We start from the raw sequence: 27,052 nt of genomic DNA on the forward strand, positions 1-27,052 counted from the left end.
CCTTTTCCTAGCTAATTACATTAACTGATAAGTGTTTTACAGGATTAAGAGATGTATACTGGGAATACATTATATAAAACGTTTTCAAAATGATTATTCTTGTAACACTGATTAGGCTTTTGTAGTAATTTTTTTTTTTTTTTTTTTTTTAAGATTAAGCCAGTTAGTTTAGGGAGCTGGCAGTTTAGAGGTACTTGTGGGGGTGGGGGTGGGGGAAGGGTCAGAACCAAAATTTTTTTTTTTTTATTATTTACATTTTGATCAGTGTTTTTGGTGAAAAACAGATTGAGAGAAGGATGCTGATCTGGCTTTTTTTCTTCCATACTAAAGAATGACCAAATCTTTAAAGTGTAATCAGGGCATTTTCAAAATTTGGCTTTACCCTCTTACAATAAGAACACATTTGTTGTGTTCATTATCTTTACAGCTTTTAATATGCTGGTTGAAAAAAATTAAATGAGCACTATTTCTGAATCAGATTTTAGTTAACAAAGATCTATTGCAGGGACTGAATTTGCACAATAGAGAAAGTCCTTTCCTTTGTATGTTAGCTGGGTGGAAGGGGGGAAGGGAGGAGTTACACAACAATTGGTTGCTGTCTTTTAGTTGTAAGAGAGGTGTATGCAAAGATGATTCCCTGAATTAGAACGAACAAACGAATAGAGCCCTTTAAAGAATCTAAAATTCTTTATATCTTATTTGTAGATAATGAGTAAATTGCATATTCAGGTTCTTCCCATGTCCAGTTACTGAGAATACGTTAAAGATTGTGCAGATATAGAGCAGGGTAGCAGCTTATGTAAAAAATTTGTCAAAGAACGAGACCTATTTAAAAATGTATTTTGGTTTTGCTAATTTCAAAGGTCTTCTTTCAGTGGTTTTCTGAGCTTAAATCTCTGGAATGTATGTTATGTGTTACATGTATCTGGATATCTTTACTTTTGGGACACAATAAAAATATAGTGGAAGAGTTTCCATTTCTTTAGTATTCTATAACTAGATATATTTTTAGACTTAAAACAGATTTGACTCACCCTAGCCTTACATCATTGCTACGTCGTTTCTTTTTTAGAGCCTAGCCAGTTTCTATGTAGAAACATCTCTGATTTTGAATGTTATAATTTTGATAATCTGTTTTCATGATGGGCTTTTGTACGTTTTAAAAATAAAAAAAAAATCAGTTATCTTGAGAAATAGCATTAAAAAATCACATAGAATGCTTGAAATGTTGTTTTTTTACTTCCTGAGTAGAATGTCTCTGGCAGATTAGAGGAAAACAGGGCTCAGTGCCCGGAAGAATGGTGGTGTTTGACTTGTGTAGAGGGCACCTTTTTCCAACTACCTTTCTTGTAGACTGGTGATTGCTCAGGCATTGTATTGTTTGGTATGCTCATGAAGCGAATTCAGGCTTGATTTATGAGACACTTTTAATCCTGTGAGCACTCATGCTTTGGGAAAATTTATATACAAGTTATAAGGATAGTGGTAATGTGACAGTTTTTCCAAATGGTCTTCTAAGTCTCACCTTCTCCTTTGAAATTTTGCTAAAATTTAAAAAAATGTTTGCAGTAGTTCTTGAAAACTAGTATATCCAATTGGAGACGGTGTATTTCTCTGTTACTTTAAAAAATCTAGTGTTTGAGCTGTAGTTAATTAGTCCACAGCATTTAGAGTAAGCATTGTAGTCTGCAAATTCCTTCAGTGTATATGTTTATTAAAATTGGGCTCCATGGGGTGCCTGGGTGGCGCAGTCGGTTAAGTGTCCAACTTCAGCCAGGTCACGATCTCGCGGTCCGGGAGTTCGAGCCCCGCATCGGGCTCTGGGCTGATGGCTCAGAGCCTGGAGCCTGTTTCCGATTCTGTGTCTCCCTCTCTCTCTGCCCCTCCCCCGTTCATGCTCTGTCTCTCTCTGTCCCAAAAATAAATAAACGTTGAAAAAAAAAATTTAAGATTGGGCTCCTGAATTTCCTTATTGGATGATTTGAAATAAATGTGCAAGCCCTTGAAACCAACATATATATTAGTCTGCTGAACAAGGAGACAAAACAAAGTAGTATTTTTCTGTAGTTAAATTTCTAACCTTCCCTGCTTACTTTATTTTTACTTACTATTATTTGCCTTAGAGCTACTCATATTGTGAGTGAAAATAGCATACTCTGTTGTGGAAACCAGTGAGAATGCTTAAGTATTTTATTAGAAACCATATAATTTTTGTGTACTATCTAATTGGTTTTCAGTGTGTGGAAATATGCTTTGCCATAAAAAAAATCTCGGTATAATTCTAGAGTATTATAATATTCAGGTTTTTTCCCCCCTACATTATGTCTGTGTCTGCTAAATTGAAAATGGTAAACATCTAAAAAAAACCCACAAAAGAATATCTCTATCCTGACTTAAATTTAGTGAATTTTTGTGTTTAAGGAGTTCATCTTGAGTATAGAGATGAATTGAAATTTAGCACAGTTAAAGATTTTTATTACAGGGGCGACTGGGTGGCTCAATCAGTTAAGCATCTGACTTCAGTTCAGGTCATGATCTTCTGCTCCATCAGTTCGAGCCCCACTTCAGGTTCTGTGTTGACAACTCAGAGCCTGGAGTCTGTTTCAGATTCTGTGTCTCCCTCTGTGTTTCTGCCCCACCCCGGCTTGTGCTTGCTCTCTCTCTCTCTCTCTCTCTCTCTCTCTCTCAAAAATAAACATTAAAAAAAAAAAAAGATTTTTTATTATATAAAGGATTGCTCCGGTTCTTAGAGTTAAGGAATATTTGTGGGAACATTCAAATGGGAAATACTTACATTGCTTATCACTTTCTTCAAGAAAATAGTATCATGGTATTATCAACATGGTAGTATGAATAGTACCTGTGGTTTCACCAACACAAATCAAGTGTTTTCATATTTCACCTTACATTTGTTGCACAGGTTCCTTTTCACTTCCCCATTTCTGTGTGAATCATTTATGCTTATCACGATTTGGAAACTAAAGTAGCAATTAGACCTGCTGCTAGGTACTTTAATGCATTAATAAAGATGCATATACATTACTAATTTATGTGTAAAAGTTATACTTTGGAGAAATTTGAACATATACAAAAATAGAAAAATAGTAAATGAATCCCACGTACTCCTCATTCAGCCTCAACAACCGTCAATCGTGGCTTGTCCTGCCTTATGAAGAAAAATAAAGCAAAGGAGGGGATGGAGAGCCATGTTGGTGGGGGGAGTAAGTAAGGCCTCTTTGAAAAGATGGCATTTGATACATCAGAATGAAGGCCTGTCCACACTTAGATCCAATTCTTTCCTACCAGTGTTATTTTTTTCCATTTATAATTTGTTTTGAAATAGTTCATGAATGGTACAAGGAATTCCCACACCCCTTTCACCCAAATTCCCCAATTGTTAGCATTTTGATACATTTACTCCATTAACTTCTCTCTCTCTTTTTTTTTTGTTTGTTTATTTTTGAGACCAAGCATGAGCAGGGGAGGGGCAGAGCGGGGGACAGAGGATCAGAGCCCCATGCCGACTGAAATCATGACCTGAGCAGAAGTCAGATGCTTATCTGACTAAGCCACCTATGGACCCCAGTCTTACCCTAGTTTTCATGTGCCTGGTAGTCTTACATAGCATGGATCTTTCATTCTGCAGAATGACCCTCCGCCTGAGTCTAGCCAGTATATCCTCCTGACCAGATCATGTCATGCGTTTTTGGCAAGAATACCACAAATGATTCTGTGCCCTTCTCACAGTAACCTATAAGGAGACAGACGATATGGATCCATCCCACCACTGGTGATAGTTTAACTTTGCTCACCTAGTCAAGTTAATGTTTTTACTATTTCCCCCTTTGTATTTGATTAGCATTTTATGGGGAGATCTTGCACTATTATGCAGAGAGTCTTTCTTCCATTATCAAGCCTATAGCCACTAGCCTTAGTATCTAATGATAAGTCTTGCCTTTATTATATACTGCTGTGATTACTTCTATATTTAGTCTTCTGTAGACACAAACTTTACATGTGTATATAATACTCATGATTTCTTTCTTTTTTTTTTTTTTTTTTTTCAGTTGAATTTTAGTCCAGGGTTTATTTGATACCCAAATTGTTCTAGATTTGGCCAGTGCAAGCTCCTTCAAACAGGCTACTGTGTCCTTTTGATATCTCCCCATTACTCTTTTGAGCATTTATTGTAGGTACAACAAAGACTTACCATGTACTTTTCCTTGCCCCAGTCCTGTAATCAACCATTTCCTCAAGAAGTCCTGGGTTTTTTTTAGTGTAGGATGGTATTTAGAAACCAAGATCTGGATGCTCAGTTTACCCTTGGCTACAAAGCTAAGATGTGTGTTGTGTGTATATACCTCTGTGTGTGTGTGTGTGTGTGTGTGTGTGTGTGTGTGTGTATACACACATTTTCATGTATATACCATATCTGTATCTCAAGGTCACATTGTTAAAAATATTCACGTGCTCCAGTACACAAGGATTCTTTCTAACCTCCCATTTCCAAGTTTGTAAATTTTTAAACAAAAATATTTATTTTTGAGAGAGACAGAGCATGAGCAGGGGAAGGGCAGAGAGAGAGGGAGACACAGAATCCAAAGCGGGCTCCGAGCTGTCAGCACAGAGCCCAACACGGGGGTCGAATTCACAAACCGCAAGATCATGACCTGAGCCGAAGTCGGATGGTTAACCCACTGAGCCACCCAGGCACTCCGTAAATTTTTTCTTAGAAACCTATCTCCAATTCCTCTCAGTATATTTACTTATTTGCCCAGTTATATTCTCAGTGTAGCACATATCCAGATGCCACCTCTAGGCACATTTCTTTGGAAAACCAACATTTGGGGATGAGGGACAAGGAAACAAAAGGAAGGTAGGACTGGAAATGACTTGAATGTTTTTGCCCTCAATTTTTTCTCTCATAGGAGACAACTTGTGGATGAGTAAATTTACCTGCCTCTCTGGTTAAAACCCATTTAGAACTATCCCACTCTTAAAATTTTAGTTTTGGTTCTAGTTCTACCACTGACTTTGTGAGATGAAGTTAATCACTGGATCAGTCTGGGCTTTATTATATGCTAGGTCACATAGAAGAGGGATAGTGAGAAAGGAGCTTGTTGGGAATATTAGGAATTATCAGTGCTTCATTTATTCATTTTGTTGTTAGTTACTCACTTTGTGTGGTATCTCAGCAAAATTTGCCTTGGCCCTACCTTCCTCCAAACCTTATGGACTTTAGCATTTTTTAAAAAAATTGAATTATAATTGATGTATATTTGAAACTAATTATGTGACATAATGACTTGGTACTTGTATATACTTCAGTATGGCCACCATATAAGTCTAGTTAACCCCTGTCACTATACATAATTACAAAATTTTTTTCTTCTGATGAGGACTCTTTATTTTGAAGATTTTATTTTACTTCTTAAAGTGTTTAATTATTTCAGGGGGGAGAGAGAGAGTGAGACAGAGAATCCTAAGTATGCTCTGCATGGTCAGCGCAGAGCCTGGCGCGGGGTTCGAACTCAATAACTGTGAGATGATGACCTGAACCGAAATCAAGAGTTTCGTGCTTAACAGAGTCTTAATACAGCCCCACGACTATTTTCTAACTACAAGTTTGTACCTTTTGACCCCCTTTCAATTCACCCTTCTGCTCATTCCCCCCACCACTAATTTGTTCTCTGTATCTATGAGTTTGTGGTTTTTATTGTTGTTTTTAAGAATCTACATATAAATGAGATCACGTTATTTCTCTTTCTCTGACTTAGTTCATTTAGTATAATGCCCTCAAGATCTATCCACATTGTTTCAAATAGCAAGATTTCCCTCTTTTTATGGCTGTATAGTACTCTATCGTGTATGTATGCACTACCTCTTCCGTATCTGTTCTTTAGTCCATGGATACTTAGGTTGTTTCCATGTGTTGTTGGCTGTTGTAAATTATGTTGCAGTGAACATGGGGATGCACATATCTTTTCAAATTAGTGTTTCATTTTCTCTGGATAAATACCCAGAAGTGGAATTTCTGGATCATATGGTAATTCTGTTTTTAATGTTTTGAAGAACCTTCATACTGTTGTCCATGGTGGTTGCACTCAGCTTTATTTTTCTCCTCCCTCTTGATACTCTTGGTCCCCATCCAAGGGGTTCCTTAATGAGTTAAGACCCTTATTCTTTGGCACAAGGGAATGGTGGAGTTTGTATTATTTTGAAGTAGATTCCAGACATCTTACTTTATCCATAAATATTTCAGTATTTATGTCTAGAAGATAAGGAATGTTTGAAGATCTGTATTCCTTTTTTTTTTTTTTTTTTTGTTAACGTTTATTTATTTTTGAGACTCAGAGAGACAGAACATGAACAGGGGAGGGTCAGAGAGAGAGGGAGACACAGAATCTGAAACAGCTCCAGGCTCTGAGCTGTCAGCACAGAGCCCGACGTGGGGCTCGAACTCACAGACTGCGAGATCATGACCTGAGCTGAAGTCAGACGTTTAACCGACCGAGCCACCCAGGCGCCCCTCCTATTTCAAATATCCAGTCAGTATTCACGTTTGTAATTGTTTTAAGAATCTTTTTTTAAAAACTCAGTTGCTGGGGCACTTGGGTGGCTCAGTCGGTTGAGTGTCCAACTTCAGCTCAGGTCATGATCTCGCGGTCTGTGAGTTCAAGCCCCGCATCGGGCTCTGTGCTGTCAGCTCAGAGCCTGGAGCCTGCTTTCGATTCTGTGTCTCCCTCTTTCTCTGCCCCTCCCCTGCTTATGCTCTGTCTGTCTCTCTGTCAAAAATAAATAAACATTAAAAAAAAACACAAACAAAACTCACTTTCTATATAAGGTACACAAATTATAATTGGCAATATGTAATTTTTAAATTTTTTATTTAAAAAATTTTAAAGGGGGGAAGGAGCACCTGGCTGGTTCAGTTGGTGGAGTGCGTGACTCCTGATCTCAGGGTTTATAAGTTCAGGCCCCACATTGGACATAGAGAGTACTTTAATAAATAAACTTTAAAAAGTTGTATTGAGGGGGTGCCTAGGTGGCTCAATTGGTTGAGCATCTGACTCTTGATTTTGACTCAGGTTCATGATCCCAGGGTCATGGGATCAAGCCTTGTGTCCTGCTCCACACTGAGCATGGAGCCTGCTAGGAATTCTCCCTCTTCCTCTGCTGCTCTCCTCTGCTCGTGCTCTCTTTCTCTCCCTCTCTTTCAAATTAAAAAATTTTTTATTAAAAATTTTTTTTCATAAAAATTTTTAATATGAAATTTTTTTATGAAAAATTTTTATTTATTTTTGAGAGAGAGAGAGCACGAGCAGGGGAAGAGCAGAGAGAGAGGGAGACACAGAATCCGAAGCAGGATCCAGGCTCCAAGCTGTCAGCACAGAGCCTGACACGGGGCGCAAACCCATGAGCTGTGAGATCATGACCTTAGCTGAAGTCGGACGCTCAACTGACTGAGCTACCCAGGCACCCGCACCCCCCTACAATTTTTTTTATTGAGGCTTAGTTTACAGTACCTATTTTAAATGTAGAGCTTGTTGAATTTTGAGAAATGTAGGCATTGTAACAACCACTACCATCGTAGTCATGATACCACAGTTTGTTTACTTATTTTTTTAAAGTTTATTTATTTTGAGAGAGAGTTGGGGGGGCTGCAGAGAGAGAGAGGGAGATAGAATCACAAGTAGTAGTCTCCATACTGTCAGTGCAGACCCTGACGTGGGGCTCGAACCTACAAACCGTGGGAATATGACCTGAGCCAAAATCAAGAGTCTCATGCTTAACCGACTGAGCCACCTAGGTACCCCTGTTTATTTACTTATGAATGAACATTTTGATAATTGAAGTCTTTTAATCCATAGGTTTTTTAATGTTTAATTTTTAAATTTTATTTTAGAGAGAGAGAACATGAGTGGGGAGAGGGCCAGAGTAGGAGGGGGAGGGAGAGAGAGAATGAATCCCAAGCAGGCTCTGTGCTCAGAGCAGAGCCCAACTTGAGGCTCAGTCCCATGGCCCTGGGATCATGAGCCAAAATCAAGGGGCACCTGGGTGGCTCAGTTGGTTAAGCAGCTGACTCTTGATTTCGGCTCAGGTCATGATCTTGTAGTTTGTGGATTTGAGCCCCACATCTGGCTCTGTGCTGACAGTGCAGAGCCTGCTTGGGATTCTGTCTCCCTTCCTCACTGCCCCCCTCTCCCCCCAAATAAATAAATAAACATTGAAAAAAAGATTTAGAGAAATTAAAAAAAAAGTCAAATCAAGAGTCAGATGATCAACCGAGTGAATCACCCAGGTGTCGCTAATCTGTAGGTTTATTATTTTTAATATTATTTATTTTTTGAGATAGCATGTGCACAAGCAGGGGAGAAGGCAGAGAGAGAGGGAGAGAGAATCCAAAGCAGTCTTCAAGCTGTCAGCACAGAGCTCAATTCAGGGCTCGAACTCACCAACTGTGAGATCGTGACCTGAGCAAAACCAAGAGCAGTTCAATTAACTGAGCTACCCAGGTGCCCTGCTAATCTATAGGTTTTGTTTTTATTTTTATTTTTTGAGAGAGAGAGTGTGTGAGCAGAGGAGTGGCAGACAGGGAGACACAGAATCTGAAGCAGGCTCCAGTTTCTGGGCTGTCAGCACAGAGCCTGATGCAGAGCTCCAACTCATAGACTGTGAGATTGTGACTTGAGCTGAAGTCAGATGCTTAACCTACTGAGCCATTCAGGCGCCCCTAATAGGTTTTAATTTGGTTCTTTACTTACAACTTTATTTGTTGCTAACCAGGTTGATTGTTCTGTACAGTTTCTTGCTGTGTGAATTTTGCTGATAACATTGTCTTTTGGTATATGTTAATATCACCTTTGTCCTCTGATTTTTTTTATGAATAGAATTATATATATAAATATTTTAATAGGGGCACCTGGGTGGCTCATTTGGTTAAGTGTCCGAGTCTTTCAGCTCAGGTCATGATCTCAAGGTTTGTGAGATGGAGCCCCACGTCCTCTGCTAACAGTGCAGAGCCTGTTTGGGATTCTCTCTCTTTTCCTTGGGATTCTGTCCCTCCCCTGCTTGCTCTCAAAATAAACACTTAAGAAATAAAAATATTTTGATACTGTATTTCAATATAATAGGTTTTCTTTATTCCGTGTATTTTAATTTCAATAATACGATTCTGAGAAAGGATTTATAGGTATCACCAGACCATCAAAGCATTCCAGGGCACAAAAAGGTTAACCATTGGTTTAATTTTTTTTTCTTTTTACGTTTTATTTTATTTTTTGAGAGAGACAGATTGTGAGCAGGGGAGGGGCAGAGAGAGAGGGAGACCCAGAATCCAAAGCAGGGTCCAGACTCTAAGCTGTCAGCACAGAGTTTGATGGGGGGCTTGAACCCACAAAGTGTGAGATCAAGAGCTGAGCAGAAGTCGGATGCTCAACCTACTGAGCCACCCAGGTGCCCCAAGAATGATTTAACTGCTTTTTTTTTTTTTTTTTTTTTTAAGTTTCTTCATTTTGTGAGAGAACGTGCTTACATGTGAGAGAGAAAGGGCAGGGAGGGTCAGAGAGAGAATCCTAAGCAGGGTCCACACTGTCGGTGTGGAGCCTGACGCAGGGCTCAAACCCACAAACTGAGATGGAGAATCAAAATCAAGAATCTGACATTTAATCCACTGAGCCACCCAGGCTCCCCTTAAGTATTGATTTTAACTTTGACATAGAAAGGTTGAGCTGAGAAAGTTAAAATCTTCAAAAAACTTTGACTAGAAAGCAAAGATTGTGTCCTGTGAATAGCTTGATTCCCACCCCTCCCTTTTTTTTTTTTTTTTTTTTTTGTGGTTGCATTCTTAGTGATTAGAACTGCTGTTTTTATCATGGGTTGTTTGTTTTGTTTTTCAGTTCTTACATTCCCTTCTTACCCCTAGTTTTAGCCTACGAATAATGGAATCTTTAGATTTCTAAGGTTCTTTTAGTCAGGTTGAATTCTTTCAGTGATCTGAATTTCAGGCACATCATAGTTAGAATTACATGCTGTAATAGGTACTGACTTCTTCTGGTGGGCCAGACTTTAGTCAGAGAAAACTAGGTTTGCAAAAATCTTAAGTTTATAGAGAGCACTTAAAATTCAGTTAGTATGTGATGCTGTATATAAAATAAGATGCTTTAAGTCTTCATTAACACATATATTAATCTAAAGTGGGTACATTTAGGGGCGCCTGGGTGGCGCAGTCGGTTAAGCGTCCGACTTCAGCCAGGTCACGATCTCGCGGTCCGTGAGTTCGAGCCCCGCGTCAGGCTCTGGGCTGATGGCTCAGAGCCTGGAGCCTGTTTCCGATTCTGTGTCTCCCTCTCTCTCTGCCCCTCCCCCGTTCATGCTCTGTCTCTCTCTGTCCCAAAAATAAATAAACGTTGAAAAAAAAAATTTAAAGTGGGTACATTTAATTTCTCCCAGAAACTCAGTGGGTTGATTTTATAAGATTCCTAGGGTCTTTCCAGTTTAAGAAATCTTGTTATAGCTGTCATTCTTCATTATGCATAAAGGTTACTGGAATGCTATAAAGGTTTTTTTTTTTAATTTTTTTTTTCAACGTTTATTTATTTTTGGGACAGAGAGAGACAGAGCATGAATGGGGGAGGGGCAGAGAGAGAGGGAGACACAGAATCGGAAACAGGCTCCAGGCTCTGAGCCATCAGCCCAGAGCCCGACGCGGGGCTCGAACTCACGGACCGCGAGATCGTGACCTGGTTGAAGTCGGACGCTTAACCGACTGCGCCACCCAGGCGCCCCTTTAATTTTTTAAATTTAATTTAACTTTTTAAAATCTTATTTCTTAAAATTTACATCCAAATTAGTTAGCATATAGTGCAACAGTGATTTCAGGGGTAGATTCCTTAGTGCCCCTTACCCATTTAGCCCATCCTCCCTCCCACAACCCCTCCAGTAACCCTCAGTTTATTCTTCATATTTGAGTTTCTTCTGTTTTGTCCCCCTCCCTGTTTTTATATTATTTTTGTTTCCCTTCCCTTATGTTCATCTGTTTTGTCTCTCAAAGTCTTCATATGAGTGAAGTCATATGATTTTTGTCTTTCTCTGACTAATTTCACTTAGCGTAATACCCTCCAGTTCCATCCACGTAGTTGCAAATGGCAAGATGTTGTTCTTTTTGACTGCCGAGTAATACTCCATTGTATATGTGTACACACACACACACACACACACACACACATATACATACCACATCTTTATCCGTCCATCCATCGATGGACATTTGGGCTCCTTCCATACTTTGGCTATTGTTGATAGTGCTGCTATAAACATGGGGGTGTATGTGTCCCTTCGAAACAGCACACCTGTATCCTGTGGATAAATGCCTAGTAGTGCCATTGCTGGGTCATAGGGTAGTTCTATTTTTAGTTTTTTGAGGAACCTCCATACTGTTTTCCAGAGTGGCTGCACCAGCTTGCATTCCCAAAGAATGCTATAAAGTTTTAAAAAGTATATATTAAACTTCATTTGGATTATAAAAGAGTTTAATGGGGCGCCTGGGTGGCGCAGTCGGTTAAGCGTCAGACTTCAGCCAGGTCACGATCTCATGGTCCGTGAGTTCGAGCCCCGTGTCAGGCTCTGGGCTGATTGCTCGGAGCCTGGAGCCTGTTTCCGATTCTGTGTCTCCCTCTCACTCTGCCCCTCCCCCGTTCATGCTCTGTCTCTCTCTGTCCCAAAAATAAAATAAATAAAAATGTTAAAAAAATTAAAAAAAAAAGTTTAATATCTACAAGTAGTGTTATATCCATCATACAAAACATTGGTGTTATCAGTTACTTTGAAATGAATCATTCTACTAACGAGCTATGCTCCTCAATCAAAAGTAGCCTTTCTGAGGCTAAATCAATTGAGGTCCAACTTCGGCTCAGGTCATGATCTCGCGGTGAACGAGTTCAAGCCCCACGTCGGGCTCTGTGCCAACAACTGGGAGCCTGGGAGCTTGCTTCGGTTCTGTGTCTCCCTCTCTCTCTGCCCTTCCCTGTTCGAGCTCTGTCTCTCTCTCTCAAAAATAAAAACATTAAAAAAAACAAACAACTTTTTGGGTCAAGACTTAAGTGGTATTTGTAAAGTTTTAAATAGTTTTAAATTATATTGCAGTGAATTTTTTAAATGGTGTATATGTTTTGTTACACCAATCTGAAGTATAGGGATATACTCTAGTTTTTCTTATCACCCACACCTCTCTATAAGTAGCGCTTTCCACAGTGGTTTTTGACACAGATCATCTTTTTCAGCATAGGTTTGCTTTGTCATTCTAAAAGTAGATGTATAAAAGGAACTTTCATCACAGCTTTGGGTCTCACAGGGTTATGACACTTGATTTCCCTTGTGTTGATCTTACTGGAAATTTTGTTTTAAAAATGTTTTTCTGGGGCGCCTGGGTGGCTCAGCCGGCTAAGTGTCCGTCTTCTGGTCAGGTCATGATCTCACGGTCCATGAGTTTGAGCCCTGCTTTAGGCTCTGTGCTGTTAGCTCAGAGCCTGGAGCCTGGTTCAGGTTCTGTCTCTCCTGCTCTCTCTGCCCCTCCCCCCATCATGCTTTGTCCTTCTCTCTCTAAAAAATAAATAAACATGAAAAAAAATTAAAAACAAATGTTTTTTCTGAGTTTTTTTCCGAATGTTTTTATTCTTCCTAAAAGACTTTTTGTTTGTAGAAAAAGTTTTTTAGTTTTAGAGATTAACCAGATTAAAATGTTGACTGGGGAAGTTGGCACATTTAACAAAACGATTGGCATGGAGACTAATGACTAATTTTTTTTTTTAATTTGATGGGATTAATTTCATGCCAAGGTTCCGTATTGGGAAGCATATTTACTTAAAAGTTTACAAAACAATGGAACTGAGCAAAAAACAAAACAAAACAAAAAAACAAACAAACAAAAAACACCCAAAAACTATAGGCCTTTTAAGATTCAGGAGTGATACTGTGAGCTCATTTCCTAAATCTGAGAGTAGAGGTAGTCTTCAAAGAGTTTACAGAAGTACTCATAATGGTGTATAAAAAAGAATATGGAATTTATGTATATTAAAAGGTGGGATACGTTTTGTCTTGATTCTATTTTATCTTAGCAACCATGTAGTATGAAATAAGGATAGGGGCGCTTGGGTGGCGCAGTCGGTTAAGCGTCCGACTTCAGCCAGGTCACGATCTCGCGGTCCGTGAGTTCGAGCCCTGCGTCGGGCTCTGGGCTGATGGCTCAGAGCCTGGAGCCTGTTTCCGATTCTGTGTCTCCCTCTCTCTCTCTGCCCCTCCCCCGTTCATGCTCTGTCTCTCTCTGTCCCAAAAATAAATAAAAAAAAAAAGTTGGAAAAAAAATAAAAAAAAAAAAAAGAAATAAGGATAAAAGTCACTAGTCAAGTGAAATATTGGAAGTATTCATAAATTTCCCAAAGTCATTTTTTAAATTATTTTACTAGGAAGTTAGTCATAAGGTTAAAAATGAATTTCTTCTCAGCAGTTGTAAGTAATAGTCCTATTAAGTCAGGTAGGAAGCACGTTTTCAAAGAGCCCTTTGCATTCTGACTAGGAATTCTTGATGTAGATTTTTGCTATTTTTTATTCTCTTGGCTTCTGCCACTTCAACTTTGTTCTCTCCAGCCTTCCCTTTTTTTCTTTTTCTTAAGTTTATTAAGGGAGGGAGGGAGAGGGAGAACCCAAGCAGGCTCTTTGCTGTCGGTGCAGAGCCCCACGCACGGCTTGATCCCAGGAACTGTGAGATCACAAACCAAGTTGAAATCAAGAGTCGATGTTCAATCCACTGAGCTGCCCAGGCGCCTCAACCTTCCCCCTCCCCTTTTTTTAAAGCTTTTTAATGTTTTATTTATATGTGTATGTGTGTTAGAGCGAGCGCGAGCGAGAGCGTGCATGAGCAGCAAAGGAGCAGAGAGAGATGGAGACCGAATCTGAAGCAGGCTCCAGGCTCTGAGCTGTCAGCGCAGAGGACCCATGCGGGGCTCGAACCCATGAACCGCGAAATCATGACCTGAGCCAAAGTCGGACACTTAACCAAATGAGCCACCCAGGTGCCCCAGCCTTCCCTTTATTTTGATCAGCTTGCCTTGCTCCTTTTTCTTCACCTAACTGCTTTATTCATTGTCATTACTTTAAGAAATGGTTGATCATAAATAATCATTTGCTTCCATTTACAATTATACTTGAGCTTTTCCCAGAAAAGTCCTGTGTAAATCAGACACATTAATGAAGTTATTCATGAATTAATTTGAGAACAAATGTCCAGAAGTTAACTTGGTGGTCATCATATTCTTGCACTATATAATTTGATTCTTGCAGTACAGACTCCTTTCTCCTTTTCTCTAGAGAAAAACTTTATGAATTAGTTCTAAAATTGTCTAATAGATTCAGACTTCCTATTGATCTCACCAGTAGGATCTAAAGATTATAGAATCGGGAGTCCGGCTGGCTCAGTTGGAGGAGTGTGTGACTCTTGATCTTGGCATCTTGAGTGTGAGTCCCATGTTGTATGTAGAGATTACTTAAATAAAAATGTAAAAAATAAAAATTTATAGAATCTTTGGAATTTTTTCTCATAATTGAATAATCTTTCAGAGGTGTACATATCAGTTGAGCATTATCCTTTTGTTAAAAATTAAAAATTGTTAAAAGTTAAAATTTTGAATAAACTCTATGCCCACCATGGGGCTTGAACTCACGACCCTGAGATCGAGGTGCATGCTCTACTGACTGAGCCAGCCAGGCACTCCCTAAAATTAATTTTACTTAGTAAATAGTTTCTCATTAGATTGGTGTGAAATAATGCATTTTTTTCACTGACGTAATGATGCCTGTAATAGTTCTGAAGAATTTTGTCATTCAAGGCTTTACCTTGAAAACATTTTTCTCAAGAGTGAGTCATCAAATTTTCTTCTCTTTTTTTTTTTTTTTTTTTTTAACATTTATTTATTTTTGAGACAGCATGAACAGGGTGAGGGTCAGAGAAAGAGAGAGACACAGAATCTGAAACAGGCTCCAGGCTCTGAGCTGTCAGCATAGAGCCCGACGCGGGGCTCGAACCCACGGACCGCGAGATCATGACCTGAGCCAAAGTCGGACGCTTAACCGACTGAGCCACCCAGGCTCCCCAATCAAATTTTCATGTACAGCATTCTAGGCACTCACCATGGATTAGGTTAACAAATGAGTATAGTTTTGTTGCTCGAATTAAGTTCTTCGGTTTTCAGGTTTTCTTAGACTCTCCTAAGTAGAACCAATAAATAGTTTTTCATATGTAAAAAGTAATCTGTGATCATAGCAGCATTATTCACAATAGCCAAACGATGGAAGCAGCCATAGTGTTCATGACCCATGAATGGATAAACAGAAAACATACAATGCAATATCACTCAGCCTTAGAAAGGAAGGAAATTCTGACCCATGCTACAGATGGATGTACCTTGAAGAAGTTACGCTCAGTGAGGGAATCCCATGTCTGTGTGGATTTCCTGTATGTACACCTATTAAATTTGATTTTCGCCTGTTTAAAAAAAATTACACTAAGTGAAATAAGGCAAATCTCAAAAGGATAAATATTGTATTCTACTTATAGTAGGTACGTAAAGCAGTTAAATTCATACAGACAAAGTGAAATGGTGGTTGCTTTGTTTTTTTTACGGTTATAAGCAGTATTGCAGTAAGCAATCTTGTATACTGTTTGCAGACACATGCAATTACATATACATGATCAATCCCTGTGAATGGAATTTCTGGGGATGTGTACTTAGTTCCAGTCAATACTATAAAATTATCTTCCTAGGAGGTTTTTCTAATTTATACTCCTGCAGAGAGTGTTATGAAATGGCTATTCTACTCAGGCTAGTACTTCGGTATTATTAATTTAGGTCTTTGTGTTATGTGGTACCTTTTTAAAAATTCAGATTTTTAAAATTCAGATTTTCAAAAGCTTGAAATTTAGCAACTTTTTTGAGTGTTTTTCTTTTGTTTACTATTTATGTGTATGTGCATATCTTATTTATTTTTATGTAATCTCCACACCCAGTGTGGGGCTTGAACCCCAAACCCCAAGATCAAGAGTCTCCTGCTCCACTAGCTGAACCAGCCAGGTGCTCCCTATGTGTATGTGCGTATTTGAAAAGAACTTTATGTTAAAATATTTTGCCTGTTTTTTTTGTTGTTGGGGCCTCTGTCTCCCTTGATTTGTAAGACTTGTTTGTATATTTAGGAAAACATTTTATTTCTCATGTGTTACAAGTATTTTCCCCCATTTTTTGACAGTATTTTGCTATTAGGAACTGTAATTTTTATGTGGTTTATGTGGTTTTCTTCTTTATGATTTAGAGGTTTTACCCCGGGGCACCTGGGTGGCTCAGTCGGTTAAGCATCCCACTCTTTTGGCTCAGGTCATGATCTCATGGTTTGTGAGTTCTAGCCTCCCTGCCTCTGTCAGGCTCTGTGCTCACAGCATGGAGCCTGCTTGGGATTCTCTTTCTCCCTCTTCTCTCTGCCCCTCCCCAGCTCTCTTTCTCTCTCAAAATAAATAAAGTTTAAAGAAAACAGAGAGGGGATCCTGGATGTCTCATTTTGTTGAGTGTCCGACTTCGGCTCAGGTCATGATCTCCTGGTTCAGGTTTGAGCCCCACACTGGGCTCTGTGCTGTTGGTACGGAACCTTCTTCTGATCCTGTTTCCCTCTCTCTGCCCCAACCCTGCTCGAGTGCACGCACCCTCTTTCTCTCTCTAAAAAAAAAAAAAAGCTTTTACCGTTGAAAGTCTTTCCCAGACCCAAGATTATACAACAAATTAATAGGGTTTTTTTTTTTGTTTTTTGTTTGTTTGTTTGTTTTTTGCTTTGCAGAGAGATAACACATATTGGCAAATTGTTACAAATCATTCTTCTCCTCCTCTTGTTTTTCTCCAGTCCTCCCTTCATCCCTCCAAGTAGAGAAACATCTCTCACGGTATTAGCTTTTTTTCTCTAGTGAGACTAGGGCTGTCTTTTGCTGGCTTTAGGGATTCTCAGTCTGTCTTTTGCCATCTTTAGTAATTATTTGTACTTAGGCAAAAGAAAGCATGATTAAAACAAGAATATGTTGTTTAAAAATAGCTTTAAATCTTTCTATATAAATTTATTTCACAGTAGATTTACTGAAAGAAATTCTGTGTCATTGTGACATGAAGGTGGCAGATAGTGGTTGTCATCAGTAGTGGGTTACTTATCTTCCCAGCCAGGCATACTTGAAATAGAAAATGTCTTCCAAGTGTGCCCAGTTGTAGACAACACAGCATGCAGTTGATTTGTGTTTACATAACAGATGGTCATGACTAAAGGAGATACAAAATCTTTTGTATTAAAGGACAGCGACAGGCACTATTTTTTTTTTTAATTTTTTTTTTTTTTTAACGTTTATTTATTTTTGAGACAGAGAGAAACAGAGCATGAACGGGGGAGGGTCAGAGAGAGGGAGACACAGAATCTGAAACAGGCTCCTGAAACAGGCTCCAGGCTCCAGGCTCCGAGCGGTCAGCACAGAGCCCGATGCGGGGCTCGAACTCACGGACTGCGAGATCGTGACCTGAGCCGAAGTCGGCCGCTCAACCGACTGAGCCACCCAGGCGCCCCGACAGGCACTATTTTATCATACATATATTTCTTATGACTGAGACAGCCAGGAGCCCCTATATTTTTTCTTTTATTTTTATTTATTTTTTATTTTTATTTTAGAGAGAGTGGGAGTAGGGGAGAAGGGCACAGGGAGAGAGAAAATCTTAAGCAGGCTCCATGCTCAGTGCAGAGCCCAATGCGGGACTTAATCCCACAAGCCTGGGATCATGACTCAAGCCGAAATTGACACTCAGATGCTCGGGGAGCCTGGGTGGCTCAGTTTGGTAGAGTATCCAGCTTCAGCTCAGGTCATGAGCCCCACATCGAGTTTACTGCTGTCAAACTGTCAGCGTAGAGCCTCAGATCCTCTCTGCTTCAGATCCTCTCTCCCTCTGTCTCTGCCGTTCCCCTGCTTATGCTCTCCCAAAAAATGTATATTAAAAAGAAAAAAGAGAGGAGATGCTCAACAGACTGGGCCATCCAGATGCCCCATCTTTTTCTTTTAGTAAGTTTTATTGAGATATAATCCACATTCCATAACACTCATCCTTTTAAAGTGTACGGTTCAGGAGTGCCTGGCTGGCTCATTCAGTAGAGCATGTGACTCTTGATCTCAGGGTAGTGAGTTTGAGCCCCTTGGTGGCTGTAGAATTTATGTACTATATATATACACATATATATGTGTACACATATGTACATATATATAGGTATATGTATATATGTGTATATGTATCTTTAAAAAAAGGCATACAATCCAGTTGTTTTGAGTATAATCAGAGTTAGGCAACCATCACTACTAATTTCAAGAACATTTTCATTACAGCATAGTGAAACTCTACGTGAGTTAGCAGGCACTCCCCATTCTCCCTTCTCCTCAGGCCCTGGCAACCACTGCTTTATATTTCTATGAATCTGCTTTATATTTCTATGAATTTGTCTTTTGGATGTTTCATATAATATATGGAATTATACAATATGTGACTGGTTTTTTTTCACTTAGCATAATGTCTTCGAGGCTCATCCCTTTCTATGGACAAACTGAATTCCATTGTATGGACATACGTATACATGCACATATACATACATCTATGTAAAAAAATCTTTTTAAATTTTTTTTTCAACGTTTTATTTTATTTTTGGGACAGAGAGAGACAGAGCATGAACGGGGGAGGGGCAGAGAGAGAGGGAGACACAGAATCGGAAACAGGCTCCAGGCTCTGAGCCATCAGCCCAGAGCCTGATGCGGGGCTCGAACTCCCGGACCGTGAGATCGTGACCTGGCTGAAGTCGGACGCTCAACCGACTGCGCCACCCAGGTGCCCCCAAAAATCTTTTTTTTTAAATTTTTTAACATTCATTTTTCAGAGACAGAGTGTGAGCGGGGGAGGGGCAGAGAGACAGGGAGACATAGAATCCGAAGCAGGCTCCAGGCTCTGAGCTGTCAGCACAGAGCCCGATGCGGGGCTTGAAACCACAAACTGCGAGATCATGACCTGAGCCGAAGTCGGACGCTCAATGGACTTAGCCACCCAGGTGCCCCTATGTAAAAAATTTTTTTGTTCAAACCATTTATTTTGAGGGCTTTCAGGAGAAGGTGGAAAGGCTGGGAGGACAGTGAAATCCACGCCATCATCCAGATGAGATCTGCCCAGCTTCATAGTCGCTGAGTGCCATATCATATATTTTTTTAGGTAATACATTTATTTATTTTTTAAAGTAAGCTCCATACCCAGCATGGGGCTTGAACTCACGGCCTCGAGATCAAGAGTTTCATGCTCCACTAGCTAAGCCAGCCAGGTGCCCCAACCTTTGCCTGTTCTTAGAAAAGATTTTTTTTAGGCTTTTATTTATTTACTTTGAGAAAGTGAGCACACAAGCGGGGGGAGGGCAGAGAGAGAAGGAGAGAGAATCCGTGCACTGTCAGCACGGAGCCCCTCTTGTGGGGCTAGAACTCCTGAACCGTGAGATCATGACCTGAGCTGAAATTAAGAGTCAGACTCTTAACCCACTGAGCCGCCCAGCCACCCCTGTGTATTTTTAAACTGCATTCATTTTTAGGTTTAATTGTAAGAGCTCTTTACCAGATACATAGTTTGCAAGTATTATTTCCCTGTTTTTGTGGGTTTATATCAATTTTTGATATTTGTTTTTGGATAAAATAAGACCATTACCTTTTATCATTGTCATGCTAATAACGTAAATTTATTTTGTCATTCTAGGTCACTGTTAAAATTTAAGTTTTACTTTGGGTTTTAATTTAACTGTTATAATGAGACATGTTACAAATACCTTATTTGGCTATGTCCAAATTGTAGGCATTTTGGAATCTAAGTATGTGATTCTGAGTTGTACACCACATTTAATGTGTTGAAATCTGGGGATATCAGTAATTGTGAATGAGGTAGCTTTAATATCTACCTCTGTTAAGTTGATGACAAGCAATAACTTTAATTTTAAAAGATTGGAATTGTACACTTAAAAATGGTTAAAATACCGACTGGCAGGCTCAGTGGGTAGAGCACATGACTCTTGATCTCAGGGTCGTGAATTCAAGCCCCATGTTGGTCATAGAGCTTACTTTTTAAAAAAAATGGTTAGCTTATGTTGCATTTTATCACGATAAAAATGTTTTTTCACCCACAATTCTATAAGAAAAATGTGGCCAGCTCTAATTAGGTGCTCTTACAACATAACAAGTTGCTGAGGATTCTGTCTTTGGGATTGCCTGAAGTATTTCCAGTCACTGGTATAGGAAGTAAAAGTCTGACATAAGAGGGGAAACTAGCCTTTTGGTATAAATATAAGATCAAACGGGTTGATTTATAAATTAGCAATTCCTTTGTAAAAGTTATTGCTATGAAAAGGTAATTAATGTAAGTGTTGATGTTCCTGTGTTATTCCAGATAGTTTGGTAGTTGTAATGAATGTATTTATTACCCAACTGTCTGAGTTTGAAAGACGAATGATTTTGGATCTTTTTATAGTATAAAAAAACAAACACACGTTTTCTTGTCTCTACTATTGATTGATTGAGAGACAGCATGAGCAGGGTAGAGGGGGCAGAGGGAGAGAGAAAAATAAGAAGCAGGCTCCATGCTCAGCACCCAGCCTGATGTGGGGCCTGATCCCAAGACCCTGGGGTCATGACCTTAGCTGAAATCAAGTCAGATGCCCAACCGACTAAGCCACCTGGTGTCCCTCTTTTCTCTGCTATTCTAGGTAGCCTAACCAAGCTTTAATATTTATCTTTTAGGCCTTTTTATACCTTATGACATGTTCATTTGATCTTTGCTTTGTTTCTGTCTGTGCCTATTGGCCATTTGCTTTTGAATAAGCAACATGTTGGCCATAGTGGGATGGTAGGGTGGGAAAGTGGGAAATACACAAAGCTATTGGTAGTTTGATAAAACATATAATGTTTGGAAAATTATATTTTGCATTTTACATGAGTAGATGTGTAGGTTAATTGCATGCCTCATCAGAGAAGCTGATATTTTTCTTGTATTTAATTCTATAACTCTTCCTTACAAAATTTTTTAGTGTTTTTTATTTATGAGAGAGAGAGAGGCAGAGTACAAGCAGGGGAGGGACAGAGAGAGGGAGACACAGAATCAGAAGCAGGCTCCAGGCTCCCAGCTGTCAGCACAGAGCCCAACGCGAACTGTGAGATCATGACTGAGCTGAAGTCAGACGCTCAACAGACTGAGCTACCCAGGCACCCCATAATTCTATTAACTCTTACCTGGGATAGCAGGACAGCATTGAAGCTTTAGAAAGGATCTCTTTACCTGAAAATGCAGAAGTAATGTTAGTAATCATAAAAGACTCAGAGGGGCTCTTTTAACTCTAGGAGTTAACTGGGCAAAGTAGATGTAGAATTTGATTGTATTTTCTAAGCGGAGTGGACCTGTTGTCTTGTTTCAAAAATGACTTGGGGAGGATTGTTTTCTGTAGCAGGAGGCTTTGTGTGAAAAGGCAGTACTGTATGTGGCTGTTCTTTACTATTGCTTATTGGTAGGGTCTGTTGCAAAAGCTAGGATTAAAATTAATCATTGAATTTTAATGGTAACCCAGCCATTAATGGTTGAGTACAGTGCCTTCTTGGAAAGAAGAGGTATTGGGAGAATTCATTGGGTTTTAGCATACTAATGTCTTTAGCTTTATGTAATGGTGTTGCTTTGGAAATTACAGAGTAAGCTTCTTGTAGAGTTGATAAAAACAGTTGAGAATAGGAGGACTCTTCACCTATCAGGACTAAATTATAATTAAATTCCCTGAGACTGGGGATCTTTGTTTTGCTCCCTAATATGCATCAAGTGCCTAGAACAGTACTTATTAAAAAGCATATAATTAATTGAATTGGGTTCCTAGTCTCTTATACTCCCATGCTTTTCTTCAGCTATGTCAATATTGCTTTCTAATGTGAGCTCTGAGGCCATTAATTCAGTGAAATTATATTTTTCAAGGAACTGCTAACGATGGTCAGTGCTTGTTACATAAATTGTCCATTGCTGAAAGGAGACCAAACATTTCACCAGACCTGGTATTATTTTGGATAACTTTTTTTTTTTTTTTTTTTAATTCTAAGTAGGCTTCACACTCAACATGAGGCTTGAACTCATGACCCAGAGATCTTAGTAAGAGTCTTATGCTCTACTGATGGAGCCAGCCAGGTGTTCCTCTTTTGGGTGATTTTTACATTGACTCTTAAAAATTCAGAAGAATACAGTGTGTGTTGATAAATTTAATATTTTTTAATTTTGAAGGTTTTTGACCAACCAGAAACCAATTTAGTATTGTTTTTTGACTGGTTTTGAAGACAAACCTATAAGATTGTTATATACTGCAGCTTATAACCATCAAACACAATTTATTAGCTTTATGTTCTCATTTATTTTAAACTTAGTTTCTCTTAATTCTTTAAAAATTATAAATGAGATAGTAACACAACCAGTGACCCTGTAATTTTAGAAAAAGTTATTTTGTATGTATTACTGGAAAATACTCCATAGGTTCTCTGAAAACCTGTATCTACTGCTTGATATAGTTCAGAAAGGAAACAGTGTCTAATTATGGTTTCTTTTTTTCTTTTAATTAGTAAACGTCAGATAAATGTTGCATCTTGATACTTGAGGAATACTTGAAAACTGTAGAAAATGTGTTGTTTCAGAAAGCGTAGGCAAAAGTCAGGATGTTGTATTTACCAGTTGAGTGTTCATGGTATGAAGAGTTGGCTTTTTTTTTTTTTTTTTAATTTGGAAATTTCCAGTCTTCACATTGTAGAAGAGTAATATAGAATTGTAATATCTGATTAAGTTCTCCTTTGTTAAATTGGAAGATAGATTTGTATGTGTTTTCTTTCCAAAGTGTGCTTTCCTTAATATAAAAATGATAGAGGGGCACCTGGGTGGTTCAGTCAGTTGAGCTTTCCGCTCAGGTCATGATCTCCTGGTTGGGTTCAAGGGATCAAGCTCTGCATTGGGCTCTATGCTGACAGCACAGATTCTCTGTCTCTGTCTCTCCCTTCCTCTCCCTCTCTCCCTTCCTCTCCCTCTCTCCCTTCCTCTCCCTCTCCTTCCCTCCCTCTCTCCCTCCCCTTCTTGCACAATGCGCATACACTCTAAATAAATAGATAGATAGATATTTAGAAAAAGAATAGAGATGGTGAGCCCACCTTATCTGCATTATCTGTGGATTATCTGGTCCCTCTTTCAGTATTGCATTTAGCTCATTATTATTCAAGACATAAGCTTAAACATTTGTTTTCCTTGTATTATTCTTCGGCTAACTAACTTTTTTTTAATGGGGAGTTGCTTCCCTCTGCTGCTTCCCTCTTTTTTCTTTTTTAGTAGAAAAACCTATGTATGCATCCTTCTGTTTAGTGATAAACTTTGTGGGTGTGGTAAAATATACATACTATAAAATTATTTTAACCATTTTTAGGTATACAGTTCAGTGGCATTAAGTACATTCACAGTGTTATATATAACCATCACCACCATCTATTTCTAGAATTTTTTCATCCCATATGGAAATTCCATACCCATTAAGCAATAACTCCCATTTCCCCCTTCTCCCAGCTCCTGGTAACCTCTATTCTTTCTATTTTGATGAATTTGCCTATTCTAGATACCTCATACAAGTGGAATCATAAGGTAATATTTTCCCATTTTGTCCAGCTTATTTCATTTAGTATGATGTTTCAAATTTTTATCCATGTTGTAGCATGTATCAGAACTTTGTTTCTTTTTACATCTCTCTCTCTTTTTTTTTTTTTATTTTTTTTTAAGTTTATTTTTAAGAGAGAGCGAGCAGGGGAGGGGCGGGGAGAGAAAATTCTAAGCAGGCTCCATGCTGTCAGCACATAGCCCAACACGGGGCTCGAACTCTCACAAACCATGAGATCATGACCTGAGCCGAAATCAAGAGTTGGATGCTTAACTTTTTGGGCTACCCAGGTGCCCCATCTTTTTATGTCTTAATGTACTATTCCATTTATGTGTATTTCACATCTTATTAATTCATTGGTAGACACTTGGATTGTTTCCATCTTTTGACTGTTGTGAATAATGCTTCAGTGAACACTGCTGTCTGCATAATTATTTGAGCACCAGTTTCCATTTCTTAAAGGAGTGGAATTGCTGGGTCATATGGTAATTCTATGCTTAACTTTTTGGGAAAATGCCAAACTTTTCCACAGTTGCTGCACCATTTTACAGTTCTACCAGCTCTGCACTAGATTTCAAATTTCTCCTCATTCTTGTCAACACTCGTTCTCCCCCCCCCCCTTAAATAGTCATCCTAGTGGGTGTGAAGTAGTATCTTGTGGTGGTTTTGATTTGCATTTCCCTAATGACTAATAATTTCGAGCATATTTTACTGTTTATCTGCCATCTGTGTGTCTTCTTTGTTGAAGTGTTTTGCCTATTTAAAAAAAATGGGTTGAGCTATAAGGTTTTTTGTATTCTGCAAGTCCTTTGTCAGATATAATGGAAGGTATTATTTAATGTTTGTATGGAAAGAAAAGAACTATTTCAATTTTGAACAATTTTTTCCCAAATTAAAAAGATCCTTTCATTAGTTCATTAACAAATAATTTTGTTACTTTTAGTTCAGTTGCCGGATGAAATTGAGTTTTAGGGTTATGTTTCCCTTGTGAGAGATAGTAACTTAAATCATACTACAGGATGTAAAGAGGAAAGTTCTGCTTTCTGATAATGTCAGCTTCTTCAGGGGAAGTGTAAAATTATGATTTTGGGTTGTCAGCAAATACGAATGCTATATTTAAAAGTGCTGTGCCTGCCTTTCTAAAATGCCAAATTACAAGTACATAAAACATAATTAACTCTTAATGAAATTTGTAGAAATTTCATGACTTTTAAAATTCCAAGTCCTGGTATTTCTTATATATATGCTTCAAAATATAAAAGGTGTCCTAAAATTTTTCTTTGCAAACATAATGATTTTTTAATAAAAATGGGAACATATGGTCTATCAAAAGATTTTCTCAAATTTATTAATTTGTATGAAAAACAACTCTAACTATGCCTAAATTATGTTTTAATAGTTTTAACCTCCTGAAGAAATTAAATAGCAGAAAACTGCATTAAAAAAATTAGACTGACACTGGAAAATAAGTAGACACACAATACTGGATTTATTTTACCTTTAAGATATGAAATCATCTCATTTTTTCATTAAGACCATTTTCACTTATTGAGTTAAAATGAAATCTAAAGTAGCTGTTATCAGTTACAATTTTTACTTTAATAAACATCTTTAAAGACCTCTAAGTAACATTGAACAATCTTAATATCTTTTTTTAGGTTTAATATCTTTTTTTAGGATGTGAAAATTCCTAAAACTTCTGAGAGATTCATTTCAGCTGTTTCTTGAAGGGGAAAGTAATTTAGTAAATACTGTGTTTAAGAAGTGAGAACAATAAAATGGTTAAAACATTTGTGAACTTTTGGGGTTCCTGGCTGGCTCAGTCAGTAGAGCTTATGACTCTAGTTCTCAGGGGTCATGAGTTCAAAGCTCCGTGTTGGTATAGAGCTTACTTTAAAAAAAAATTTGTAGGGACGCTTTACTGGTTCAGTTGGTTAAGTCTCCCAACTCTTAAATTAGGCTCAGGTCATGATCTCACCACACCAGGCTCTGTGCTGAGCTCTGTGCTAGACACGGAGCCTGCTTAAGACTCACTCTCCCTCTGCCCCTTCCCTGCTTGTGTGCATGCTCTTTTTTCTCTTGTTCAAAGAAGGAAAGATTTTTAAAAATGTGTACATTTTTGCCCCAGGAAAGAAAAGTGTGAGTGTGAAAGCCGTTCCAGGTGTCACTTTGCAATTCCTCCCATGTTCATAGACCATGTAAATTGTCTAAAAATATGAAACAAATTCTCAAAAACTGTTTTTGGAAAATTATTCCTATGCAACAATAATGTTGGTTTTATTTTTTCCAGATATGGCCGCGTGGAAAGTGTCAAAATTCTCCCCAAGAGGGGATCTGAAGGAGGAGTGGCTGCCTTTGTGGATTTTGTGGACATCAAAAGTGCACAGAAAGCTCACAACTCAGTCAACAAAATGGGAGATAGAGACCTACGCACGGATTATAATGAACCAGGCACCATTCCGAGTGCTGCTCGGGGATTGGATGATACAGTTTCCATAGCATCTCGTAGTAGAGAGGTTTCTGGGTTCAGAGGAGGTGGTGGAGGGCCTGCTTATGGCCCCCCACCATCACTTCATGCACGAGAAGGACGTTATGAGCGGAGACTTGATGGGTAAGTTCCAAGGTTTCTGTAGGCAGGTATTTTGTATTTGATATGGTGAGAAACAGAAACTCATATTTAGGGGCCCCAGATGGATTTAAAGTTTTGGGCATTCTCAATGTTTCCTATTTTGGGTTGGAAACGGAAGTGATTTCTTCCCAGTGGCTGGTATCTTGTGGAATCGTAGAGGATATTTCCTGCAGCTGGTTGGATATCTACTCCTGAGATGTAAAGTGGTGGAAGATTTTGTATGGCAGTATCATTTTTGGAGTTACCTGTCTTCTAGAGTTAACTATTCCTTCTCTTGGATAATGTGAAGGCCTTCCTTGGATATATCTCTGCTATCTGATGGAGCTATTTGGCTACAGATTTGTGGTTGTACTATATGGAATATATCTGGAATATTAGAGCCTACAGATTCTTTTAGAAGTTGATATCTGCTTCTCAATTTTCACTACATAAAGTGTACAAACGAATTGGATTGTCACAAAAAACCTAGCAGACCATAATGATTCAACCGCTTGGATTCTACAAACAATACTTTAATCTGGAAATCTGTACTTGGATGAAGAAGAGTGAAGGCACTGTTTGATTTTTTTCCATTTTGGATCTACACAGTTTCCATGTTGGAATTATACTCCTTGATGGAATGGGGGAAAATTG

At 38.7% G+C, this 27,052-nt stretch overlaps 1 protein-coding gene across 3 annotated transcripts in view; it reads left to right on the plus strand.

The window, feature by feature from the left end:
• SPEN (spen family transcriptional repressor) overlaps positions 1-27,052 on the plus strand; it is a 101,334-nt gene that overhangs the window by 12,918 nt on the left and 61,364 nt on the right. For all 3 annotated transcript variants that reach the window (XM_045035138.1, XM_023258166.2, XM_023258167.2), the window contains exon 4: positions 26,081-26,401. In XM_045035138.1, the coding sequence (XP_044891073.1) occupies positions 26,081-26,401 (321 nt within the window). The remainder of the gene's footprint in view (positions 1-26,080; positions 26,402-27,052) is intronic.

This window comes from Felis catus, chromosome C1 (assembly GCF_018350175.1).
Source record: "Felis catus isolate Fca126 chromosome C1, F.catus_Fca126_mat1.0, whole genome shotgun sequence".
NCBI lineage: Eukaryota > Metazoa > Chordata > Mammalia > Carnivora > Felidae > Felis > Felis catus.